General features: G+C 37.2%; 3 protein-coding genes across 5 annotated transcripts; 2 read left to right on the top strand and 1 right to left on the bottom strand.

Moving 5' to 3' along the window:
• Positions 1–523: 523 nt before the first annotated feature.
• Positions 524–2,127, bottom strand: nudC (nuclear distribution C, dynein complex regulator). Its single transcript, XM_089865311.1, has 6 exons — positions 1,941–2,127; positions 1,562–1,849; positions 1,437–1,487; positions 1,185–1,367; positions 798–1,126; positions 524–719 (listed from the first exon to the last, which is right to left on the bottom strand). The coding sequence occupies exons 1-6, from the start codon at positions 2,016–2,018 to the stop codon at positions 668–670; spliced, it is 981 nt and encodes a 326-aa protein (XP_089721437.1). The 5' UTR covers positions 2,019–2,127; the 3' UTR covers positions 524–667.
• A 76-nt stretch (positions 2,128–2,203) lies between these two features.
• LOC149705121 (uncharacterized) lies at positions 2,204–3,496 on the top strand. Its single transcript, XM_089865312.1, has 2 exons — positions 2,204–3,011; positions 3,095–3,496. Exons 1-2 carry the CDS (start codon positions 2,637–2,639, stop codon positions 3,440–3,442), a joined length of 723 nt encoding a protein of 240 aa, XP_089721438.1. The 5' UTR covers positions 2,204–2,636; the 3' UTR covers positions 3,443–3,496.
• Positions 3,497–4,030: 534 nt separating this feature from the next.
• On the top strand, positions 4,031–11,524 carry Epp (Ecdysteroid phosphate phosphatase). Of its 3 annotated transcripts, none has more exons than XM_089865316.1 (12): positions 4,031–4,211; positions 5,291–5,409; positions 5,483–5,536; positions 5,605–5,791; positions 5,857–6,052; positions 6,157–6,252; positions 6,657–6,826; positions 6,896–7,146; positions 7,848–8,269; positions 9,090–9,182; positions 9,271–9,519; positions 10,955–11,524. In XM_089865316.1, exons 1-12 carry the CDS (start codon positions 4,149–4,151, stop codon positions 11,197–11,199), a joined length of 2,145 nt encoding a protein of 714 aa, XP_089721442.1. In that variant the 5' UTR covers positions 4,031–4,148; the 3' UTR covers positions 11,200–11,524. The 3 variants fall into 3 exon arrangements, with proteins under 3 accessions (XP_089721442.1, XP_089721444.1, XP_089721443.1); XM_089865317.1 differs by having other exon boundaries at positions 4,065–4,211; positions 5,252–5,409; XM_089865318.1 differs by lacking the exon at positions 6,157–6,252.
• The last annotated feature ends 244 nt before the right edge of the window (positions 11,525–11,768 follow it).

Consider the following 11,768-nt stretch of genomic DNA (forward strand, 5'->3'; position numbering starts at 1 on the left):
TACAGAAAATACGTTTTAGGCCTTGCCTCTTCTTTTATTGTATCAGAGGCCCCCAGACAATAACCTGGATTAATAATAATATCTCTCGCTACCCTGTAATGAGTTTTTCCACTTTGAAAGTTTCCTATAATTTCCCAGAATGCCATCCATAGCCTACTAGACTAGGCCTAGTTTTCCTAAGTTTTTACCATCACGGCAATCAAAGGAATATTAACGCGGTGTAAGCCCATCATTTTTGCTAAGTACTTTGTTTTTGGAAATATAAGAGGATTTTAAGCCATTTAGCTTCCAATATCAAAGAGATAGCGTTATTTAAAAGACAGGATGTAATAAATTAGCTGTAGGAAATACTTATTGCCGTCTAAATAACCTATGGCGGGAGATTTTAAATAGAAAGATAGTTATGACGTCACCCATTTCTAATATGTGGCGCCCTCTATTGAGGGAGCTACAGAAATTGCTGCGCATTATTTAAAAAAAAAAAACCTTATGGTAGTCGAAATTTAATAAAAACGGATTGAAATAAGTTGCGGAAAGAAAAATCAATTTTTATTTCAAATGAAACTTTTACAAATAATGAATCTTTCAATATTGTAATTTATTGAATAAGTTTTTTTTAACTTCAAAAATTGCTCAAGCGTGTTTATTTCAATTTTTTTTTTTAATTTCAAGTGAATTTGCATTTTGAAAAATCCATTTCAGGATGTTGTTCCATGAACCTTTAAGAGAAAAAGAATTTAATTTTAATACCGAGATATTAATATTAAATATTAAATATGGAATTAAAAAATAAATACTTTTTCAACATGTCTTGTTTTTTCTGTTCCTCCGAAGTGGGCAACCCCATTTCTTTTTGTCTTTGATCATACATCATTTTCTCAACCATTCCTCTCGTTTCTCCGTCCAAATCAGATAATTTAGATGATTCCGGATTAACTTTCTTGGTATTAATCTCGGGATCGGTTGTAACTACTTTACTCCACCATTCCATTTTATTTATTTTTTCTAAGGTCACGGTCACCGTCTTCGTATCCTCCATAACCCAAACACTCTCTTCAACTTTAACATTATTGTAAAGTTCTCCTTCGATGATTGGAGGGTGACCTTTTAACCCTACTGTTAGATGCTGTGAAAATACGAATTATTATAGATTAATTTAAAGTTAATCAAATCATTAATAATACCTTCTTTTTAATGTCAACAATGATATCTCGACTTTTTGGTTTGAAATTAACTTTTAATGGGATTTTAATTTCAACTTCTTGTAAGGTTTGCGTCCATTTGTAATTTGGTAAATCAGCACCATTTCCCGAGTTGGGTTTAAGTTTATTTTTATCACTTTCATCTTCTTCCCCATCACTGTCTTTCTAAATTTTAAAAAATTAGTTTAATATTTTAAATTTAATTAGGCCTAATTAATTAATTAATTAAGAAACCTTTTCCGCGACTTCTTCTACATTTTTATTGCTTGTTTTATTTTCTTTGTTCTGTAAGTTTATTTCAAAAGGAATTATTTTAATGCTTAATTTTCAAAGATGTTAAGAAATTAATTAATATTTACTTCTAATTCTTGTTTTAGCTTCTCAGCTTCTTCATCCGTTAATTCAGTAATTTTTGGAATGTCATCGACGGAACTTGATTTTTCTTCCTCAGCTTTTTTCTGTTGTATCTTTTCTTTACGTTTTTTTTCAGCAGCTTCTCGTTCTTGTACCTTTTTCCTATGTTCTTCTAAAGCTACTTTTTGGTGTTTTTCAAATATGGTATCAATAAGGGTTTTAGCCGCTGATTCTCCAGCGCCCATGTAAAAATCGGTTTTTCGAGCGAGAAAGCCGAAAAACGTGTCCAAAAACTACAAAAGATAATTCAAATTGGGGTAAAATAATATAAAACCAAGGCTTAGGTGGCTATTTGTCAAAACGTGGTTGTTTAGGACTTATTACCTCTTTAACACCTCCTTCGTGCTTTTGAGCCATAGCTAAAAGCATTCCATCAAATCTTTCTACGTCATTTGAAGACATAATTGCGAAATTTCAAAGTTTAGATAGTTATTACAGTTAATTTAATATCCAAACATTGACTAAACGATCGCACCCTCCCTCCGTCTTATCGATCTAATCTAACGGATTGAAATAGCAGACGACGTAAAGGGTTTGGCGCCGCAGTACCTTTGGAAAAATAATTGCTTATTTCCGGCTCATTCTCAAAATTTCACAGACGCCGGTTCAGGCGCGAAAGTCAAAAAGGTATCATTATAGGGTTAGCAAAATGAACAACACAACTGGATCAAAACAAACTTATTTTAAACGTGAAATTATTAAAAACCTTAAGCTTACTTTAGCAGTTGCGCTTATAAGATTAAAACCGAAGCGTTTGAACGTCGAAGACTTTGTAAATATTATGAAGCTAAGATTTTTGGGGAGCTTGGTGAATGTTTCGCGTAATGTTCCAGAAATGAGACAATTGGGCCTTGGGACTCAACAGCATCTCGTTTTAAAGCGAATAGCGATCGATGAGGGTAAATAATAATCATAAACTCATTCAATCATTCCCTTTAATTCGATTTTGAAATTATAGATTTGAGATGCCCTTTTTCAATTCCCAGTCCCTGTGGTCGTGCTTCGGACGACTATAGTTTGATGCTTTATTCGTCCAACGACAGGGGAAGACCCTGGCACTTACCGGTGGTTCATAACGTGGAATTTTTAACTAGTTTATCTCAGATTTTGATACGAGACTTCACCTCGGGGCAATTGAATTTAGTCTTCAACGAAAAGCAGTTTAAAACTATTGAAGAATCAGTACAAACATTTTTGCAATCGATAATTATCGGGAAATCGATACCCCCATTGGAAACTGATTGGCAATTAGAAACCTATGGAAAATTACTTTCTATTGCCGCGATTCCCTCTCTGGACCGTAATATAACGAAAATGATTCTGAACAAATGCTTTACGTTTTCCGAGCACATTCTGACTGTTTCTGTCGACAACTGTGACCAATTGAGCCTAAATGTAAACTATGGGCTTTAGAAATTACGCTAGTACCATGAATTTATTCACGCTAATATTAAGTCCATTCTTCGATCTACTTTCAGGCAAAAGAAACGTGCAGCAAAATAATATCAATGCACGGATTAAGTGAAAATGCCGCTTTTGACGCGTCTATTTTGCTTATAGAGAAACTAAAGTCTTGTTACGAAAGGTTAATCTTAACTTTAGGAGAGGAACCTAACCCATTCCTCCACGACACCACGATATATCTTTTGAGTTCTTTGGATAAAGTTCTGAACCCAAGAATCAAAGACGAAAACGAATTTATTTTTGATCAATTATGTGACTCTGTATTTAAGAAGAAACTTCTATGCGTTATTAATCTAATGAACGATGAATTAATTCTCATTAATTTTAAGTTACTTCACTTAGCGTCGCCATTTATTTCGTAAAACTTATGAACAATATTATAATTTGTAAATCTAATTAAATTTCCCGCCCTGAAATCTTTACTTTTAAATTTTTCTAAATTTATGATTTGCGTTGTCGAGTGCGTGATCGAGTGAGCTGTGGTTCGACCATAATCGGCAATTTTCGGCATTCGGCAATACCGTCTCAATGAGATAGATAGAGTTCCAATTCAAATCGGCTTACCGCGATACACATTTTTTTTATCAAGCAAGTTTATCAAAACATGACAGCGCCACCTGTGAGCCTCTAGCGGAACTAATTACAACTTTTACTCGCTTATTTTCAATCAGAAACATCGTTATAATTTTTATTTCATCTATTTATTAGATTAAAAAGGACTAGAGTTTTTATTATTTAACTTGCTTATTTTATTTAACACGTTTAAAAAACTATTTTGACAGCAGACGGTAATAAAAAAGTTCTTCAAGTGACTAATAGGCGGCGCCACCCGTATTTGATAAAGATTCATGCTCGACAAAAAGTGTATCGCGAATCGTCGATCTCGAGATCCCACGTTGTGACTCTAGGTTTATATATATATTCTATCTCATTGTACCGTCTGGCGTCTGCAAAATCAAAATGGCTGACGTACATATGTGTTTTTGTGAATGATACGGTTCAACGTTTATATTAATTTAATGATATATTTATTATTTATTTAAATAATTTAAGCGTGACATAGGTATTATGAATAAACAAGAAAATTTCAGGAGGAATACTCCATCCCCAAAATGTTTTCAGGATTCTAAAGTAAGCCAAAATAACACGACTGACAATCGCTAAGCCTTGGCCCTTATTATAAAATCGAATCTCCACTCGTTGCCTACGTTAATCAAGGCCTGTGCGCGGCGCCGATTTTTATTTTGGCACCGATTTTTATTTTTATTTTGGCAATTTATGTTGCCAAATTCTCTCACCCGAGGCGCTATTAGCTGGACCTAAATAATTTGAAATGTACATTTACTCGCGCTTGGAATAGAGTAATGGCAGCCCTCTACCTTCGACTGTATTAAGCTCTATGGGGAAATAACATGGGGTGCCATTAGTCTCTTTGAAATGTACATTTTCTCGCGCTTGGAATTTGAAATGTACATTTTTTCGCGCTTGGAATTTGAAATGTACATTTTCTCGCGCTTGGAATTTGAAATACTCAGGCTGCGTTCAGTAACACTCATCAGGAAAAACATCGATGTTTGGGAAAATGAAATCGGTGTTCTTTTGACGTCATGATGACGTTGCAGTTGTTGAACGGCACAATTTTGTGTAATCGATGCTTTTCAAAATGGCGACGATATTATGATAACGTTACTGCAGAGGCTTAAATAATAAATCCGAAATATTTACAAAGATCTTGTACTTCAATTTATCAATTAAATCAAAATTCTGTCAGAATCCATTTTTTACCGAAATAATATATTGCTTTTTAGTATTATTATCGATAAGGATAATATTTGTCAATTCTACATTATTTTAATTGTCGCGGCGCAAAATGACGAAATTTACGTCATGAATCCGATGCTCATCAAAAAAACCTCCTCTCACAGCCGATTTTTCTGATGGGCATCCGATGAGCATCATGACGTCACGCCCAAAGACGCGAAAAACCGTTCAGTAAGACATCGATGCCATCTTTTAGTCATCGATGTTTTTGATGCCGGTTACTGAACGCAGCCTCATTTTCGCGCACGTTTTGGTCCAGCTATCAATGAAATCTCGCCATAAAATAGGGAGAAAATATTAAGTCGCGTTTCTTAAACTTCCCCGCCCCCCATCGAAACTACCGTGCACAGGCCTTGATTAACATAGGCAACGCTCCACTTAAAAACTAGTGCATGGCTTCTCCAAATATACCACGAAGAAATGTGAACTATACGAAAGCGTCCCGTCAGCCTTCCAATAGTACACCGCTTCAAATTTTACTTCAAATGGGAATTCCAAAGCACAGGGCGTAAGTTTGCCTTAAAAAAATAATTCCACAGTAAGTACAAAACCTTTATTATATATATTTCTTGCGCATGTAGGGAGAAAGCTTTAGCGGCTACCGGAGGTCGTAGTGTACAAATTGCGGCTGATTGGTATAAAAATTTAGTTATTCGTGTCCTATTTTAAAGCGTCTGATCCGCATTTATGTAAAACAATAAAGGTTATTGGCACACGTTAATGATCCGACGTTAGATGATAATACTCCGCGAGAATATATCTTGTATTTATGTCCATCTGGTCCATTGCTAGAGCAATTACAAACATTTTTCGATTCGTCCTTGAAGCAATGCGGACGAAATGGTGCGCATAATTATTTACCACATATTACCTTGTGTTCCTTTTTCCAGGTAAGACTAAAAGCCACACGAAGTCTATAAGTTTAGGCTTAGCTCTAGGGTTATTATTTATTTAGGCACCGGATGATAGCGTTCCTCATCTTGTAAACGCTTTAAAACACGTAGTTGAAAAATTACGAAGCGAAATCCCCGATCGCGTACAACTCGATCATTATACTTCTCCGACCTTTTTGGGATTATTTGTAGCTGAGGAACATAATGACTCCTTAAAGAGATTAGCCGTACAATTTATGAGAGAAGTTTCGGAATATAGTAAGTGTTTTCAGATCAGAGTCGCGCTAAAACAGTAACTATAAATTCTTAAGCCTTTGCTATGCCCATCTCCGTCTGTCCTCCTCCTCCATAAACTTTTCTAGTTGTGTCCGAAATGGGAGCTTTGGACGTTCTGGGAACTTGTTTTCCGTGGTGTTCTTCCTCTTATTCTTCCTTAACTAAAGGAATCTCTCGCAAGCGTAAGCTTAAGCTTAAAATTTATAATGCTTTTTCCCAAAAATGGCTACTATCTCTCGTGTATCGTCCGCATCCCCTGAATAATAAATATTACTAGCAAAGGCCTAAAAGTAAGCCTTGGCTAAGCGAAATAGCCAGCCATTTTGGGGGTTTTCTCTTTGCTTTTTGATCCAATTTTCTCCTTAATTTTTCGTCCGCATCCCCTATATTACTCTAGCAAAGGCCTAAAAGTAAGCCTTGGCTAAGCGAAATAGCCTAGCCATTTTGGGGGTTTTCTCTTTGCTTTTTGATCCAATTTTCTCCTTAATTTTTAATCATTAGTTTGATTAACTTATTGCTTAAATTCCTCGCTCGCTAATTAACATTATTGTTGTCAACATTTTTAAAACGTTCGTCATTCCAATAGGAATTCAGGTGGAACCGTATTTAAAAGCTCTTCACGTCACATTATCTTACCAATTTCCTAGCGAAGATTACGTCACCCTTGAAAAACTATCGCGGGAAATTGACTTAAACGCGAGCGCCACTTGGGAACTTAAACTGTTCTCTCGAGATTCAATAATTAAAGGAAACGAGGTGCGTTTTAGAGGATTTTAATCTCACTTTATTCTAAGTAAGTTGAAATTTTTAACGATTTCTTTTAAGGTTTTTCGAGTAACGCATCCTTACTTGCCACAACAAGAACCGGATGAATTAGAACTGATTGTAGGGGATTTTATTTATGCAAATGTGGACGCCCAAAACGCCAACAAAGACGCTCTCAGTAGCGTCGATACATCCGTAAGTCCTATGGATGGATGGGCGGAAGGAACTTCCTGGCTAACAGGATGTTCAGGATTGTTCCCCAAAGAATTTGTCGAGAAAGTTGCCGAGTCTGATGCTTGGACAATACACAAGTGAGTTTCTCTGGTTTTTTTGTATTTTGGTCTTGAATTGTATCAAGGGGATCACTCTGCTCGCGTAATAGTGATAGTGCCGTAAAATCGGCGTGATAGTGCCGTAAAATTGGCGTGATAGTGCCGTAAAATTGGCGTGATAGTGCCGTAAAATTGGCGTGATAGTGCCGTAATATCGGCGTGATAGTGCCGTAATATCGGCGTGATAGTGCCGTAATATCGGCGTGATAGTGCCGTAATATCGGCGTGATAGTGCCGTAATATCGGCGTGATAGTGCCGTAATATCGGCGTGATAGTGCCGTAATATCGGCGTGATAGTGCCGTAATATCGGCGTGATAGTGCCGTAATATCGGCGTAATGTTGACGCAATATCGGAGTGATAGTGCCGCAATATCGGCGTGATAGTGCCGTAATATCGGCGTGATAGTGCCGTAATATCGGCGTGATAGTGCCGTAATATCGGCGTGATAGTGCCGTAATATCGGCGTGATAGTGCCGTAATATCGGCGTGATAGTGCCGTAATATCGGCGTAATGTTGACGCGATATCGGCGTAATGTTGACGCGATATCGGCGTAATGTTGACGCGATATCGGCGTAATGTTGACGCGATATCGGCGTAATGTTGACGCGATATCGGCGTAATGTTGACGCGATATCCGTTATATATTGGCTTAATTCCGCCCTCTTTTATCCTCAGGGCAGTTCCCTTAACTGGGAATTTATCATTTGAGGATTTGGAGGATTCTGGCCACTCTGGCAGACGTTTACCATTAAGTTACTTTCAACAAAACGCAACGTCGGATTCAGCGACGCGCTCGACGAATGACGGTGACGAGCCAAAGAGGCCCGTCAAATCGCAGTCAAAGGCGGACACCTCTTGCGAGATGAGCCACTCGTCGTCAGCGACGACTCCGAGGCGACTTTTTATTGCCAGACACGCTGAAAGAATGGATTTCACTTTCGGTAATTGGATCAGATCTTGCGTCGACGCCGAGGGAAAATACTGTAGACAAGATATCAATATGCCACATCACATTCCGCCTCGCAATAGAGGATATCAAGATTACGCTCAAGATTCGCCATTAACGAGGATAGGCCTACATCAGGCGCATTTAACTGGTGAGTCTTTAAACTATCTTAATTCATTCGCAACTCTGGCTGCTCCTCATCATTTTTCAGACTTAAGCCTCGCTGGTAGTTTATGAGCCTCGCCCCGGAGTTAGTTTTTAAGCCTTGGCGTTAGTTTTTAAGCCTCGCCCCGGAGTTAGTTTTTAAGCCTTGGCGTTAGTTTTTAAGCCTTGGCGTTAGTTTTTAAGCCTCGGCGTTAGTTTTTAAGCCTCGGCGTTAGTTTTTAAGCCTTGGCGTTAGTTTTTAAGCCTTGGCGTTAGTTTTTAAGCTTTGGCGTTAGTTTTTAAGCTTTGGCGTTAGTTTTATAAGCCTTGGCGTTAGTTTTTAAGCCTCGGGGCCGTAGTCATTAAGCCTTGGCGCTAGTTTTTAAGCCTTGGCGTTAGTTTTTAAGCTTTGGCGTTAGTTTTTAAGCCTCGGCGTTAGTTTTTAAGCCTCGGCGTTAGTTTTTAAGCCTCGGGGCCGTAGTAATTAAGCCTTGGCGGTATTTCTAAATGGAACGGTCCCCATTGTATAAGTTAAAGGAACTGCAAAGAAGGCATCGGCGGGTGGGTAAAAATTATTTGAAATACGTCACAGACATCACGTGATGCCAAGATACAAAGACTCCTCATGGAGTGGAACTGTACATCTAGTCCTTGTTTTTCGCAAGATTGCAGCGCCAATTCCATGAAGTGGTAGTTTTCGAAATGAAACGAACTAAGCTTCTTTGAACCACGTCTCTCCTTGATCACGTGCCTCTGACGTAATTCAAATAATTTTTACCCACCCGCCGATGCCCTCTTTACAGTCCCTTTAAGTCCTATATTTCTAGGGGAAGCCATGAAAGAGTCTAACGTTGAAATTAAACACGCGTTTTGTTCACCGTCATTACGATGCATTCAAACGGCCACAAATATTTTAAAAGGTGAATTAACTCGGTTGGTTGGTGTTACTAAATGCAGGCAGGGTGTGTAATTGTTATTTAACGAAAAGTACTTGACTGGTCACTGCAGGCGCTGGTTTCCCGCGCGTTCCTATCAATATCGAACCGGGTTTATTCGAATGGTTAGCTTGGTACCAAGAATCCAAGCCAACTTGGTTAACTGCCAGGGAAGCCAAATTGTTAGGGTACAATATCAACTTGGAATACAAAGCCGTCGTGCCCTTGGAGGATATGTACGCCGCCAGTGAATCGAGCGAAAATTATTACGTCAGGAGTTTCTACGTTGTACAGACAATCTTAAATAATACAGCCACTGAAGGTAGGTCCAAGTTTCTTCATTTTTTACAACAGAATGAGCGCGATCGACTTAAGTTTGGTAGCGCGATTCGGAGATCTATTTAGCGCCAGCAGTTTAAGTTTGAACATGAAAGAAGGCCTAGTTATCTTTAAAGTACAAGTAGCTTAAGTTCGGAAGAACGAGATTTTGTTATTTAGGCTATGTGTAGCGCGAGATTTTGTTATTTAGGCTATGTATAGCGCGAGATTTTGTTATTTACGATATATATAGCGCGAGAGTTTGTTATTTACGATATATATAGCGCGAGAGTTTGTTATTTACGATATATATAGCGCGAGAGTTTGTTATTTACGATATATATAGCGCGAGAGTTTGTTATTTACGATATATATAGCGCGAGAGTTTGTTATTTACGATATATATAGCGCGAGATTTTGTTATTTACGATATATATAGCGCGAGATTTTGTTATTTAGGCTATGTGTAGCGCGAGATTTTGTTATTTAGGCTATGTGTAGCGCGAGATTTTGTTATTTAGGCTATGTGTAGCGCGAGATTTTGTTATTTAGGCTATGTGTAGCGCGAGATTTTGTTATTTAGGCTATGCTATATATAGCGCGAGATTTTGTTATTTAGGCTATGCTATATATAGCGCGAGATTTTGTTATTTAGGCTATAAATAGCGCGAGATTTTGTTATATTTTGTTATTTAGGCTATAAATAGCGCGAGATTTTGTTATATTTTGTTATTTAGGCTATAAATAGCGCGAGATTTTGTTATATTTTGTTATTTAGGCTATAAATAGCGCGAGATTTTGTTATATTTTGTTATTTAGGCTATAAATAGCGCGAGATTTTGTTATATTTTGTTATTTAGGCTATAAATAGCGCGAGATTTTGTTATTTAGGCTATAAATAGCGCGAGATTTTGTTATTTAGGCTATAAATAGCGCGAGATTTTGTTATATTTTGTTATTTAGGCTATAAATAGCGCGAGATTTTGTTATATTTTGTTATTTAGGCTATAAATAGCGCGAGATTTTGTTATATTTTGTTATTTAGGCTATAAATAGCGCGAGATTTTGTTATATTTTGTTATTTAGGCTATAAATAGCGCGAGATTTTGTTATTTAGGCTATAAATAGCGCGAGATTTTGTTATTTAGGCTATAAATAGCGCGAGATTTTGTTATTTAGGCTATAAATAGCGCGAGATTTTGTTATATTTTGTTATTTAGGCTATAAATAGCGCGAGATTTTGTTATATTTTGTTATTTAGGCTATAAATAGCGCGAGATTTTGTTATATTTTGTTATTTAGGCTATGTGTAGCGCGAGATTTTGTTATTTAGGCGATGCGTAGCGCGAGCAATTTCAATTCAGAAGCTCAGATACCCACGTATCTATAATTATTGCGCGATAGTCCGGAAATTAAGGATTTTATGGCGTTTTCTTTAGGTGGAAATGTATTGGTAGTAGCGCACGCCGCTTCTCTTGACACTTGTAGTCGCCAGTTAATAGGTAATGAACCTCGCTCGGCTAATGATTTAGTTCGAATCACTCACAAATCGCCGTACTGCGGAGTTGTAGTCGCGGAAGAAACAGCCGACAGAAAATGGCATTTAGTCAAACCACCCTTTCTCCCCTTAACACACTCGGGCAGTTCCAGTACCCAGTTTGATTGGAAATGTCTATTAACGTAGGAGGTTAATTAAAAAAAAAATTAATATGTCCCGCCAAAAATAAAGAAAAAAAAACGCTAGCGTTTGATTCAAAAAACCCTAAAATTTATCTAAATCAAAAGTTTTATGAAAATTAATATAACAAAATAAAATTTAATTTTCTTATATACAATATAATATTTAAACCCCAAAAAAATTAACATATAGGATTAATTTATTTTGTTTGATGTAAAAAGTATTTTAAATTAGTAGCTCCTAATTTTAATCTTGATCTAATTGAATTTAATTAAGAACTCTCTATTTTAAACAAGTATTATAACAATAAAGAAAACCACTTTATTAATTGCTTGGACTTGATTTTTAAATTCACGAAGTGGGGGGTTACTGGTCCATGGGACCAGTATATTGGGAATTTATAGGTTAACTAAGGGGACGCTCCGGGGGGGGGGACACTGGTCCAATGTCCTTTACTCCGATCCAGTCTGGGAAATAGCACACTTCCTCTGGTCCAAAACCAGTTTATTAATTGCTTGGACTAGTTTTTTAATTCAAGAAGTGGGGGTTACTGGTCCTCAGGACCAGTTTATTAA

This window comes from Phalangium opilio, unplaced genomic scaffold, assembly GCF_054372755.1.
Source record: "Phalangium opilio isolate 3A_F unplaced genomic scaffold, DU_Popi_V2 ptg000014l_1, whole genome shotgun sequence".
Lineage (NCBI taxonomy): Eukaryota > Metazoa > Arthropoda > Arachnida > Opiliones > Phalangiidae > Phalangium > Phalangium opilio.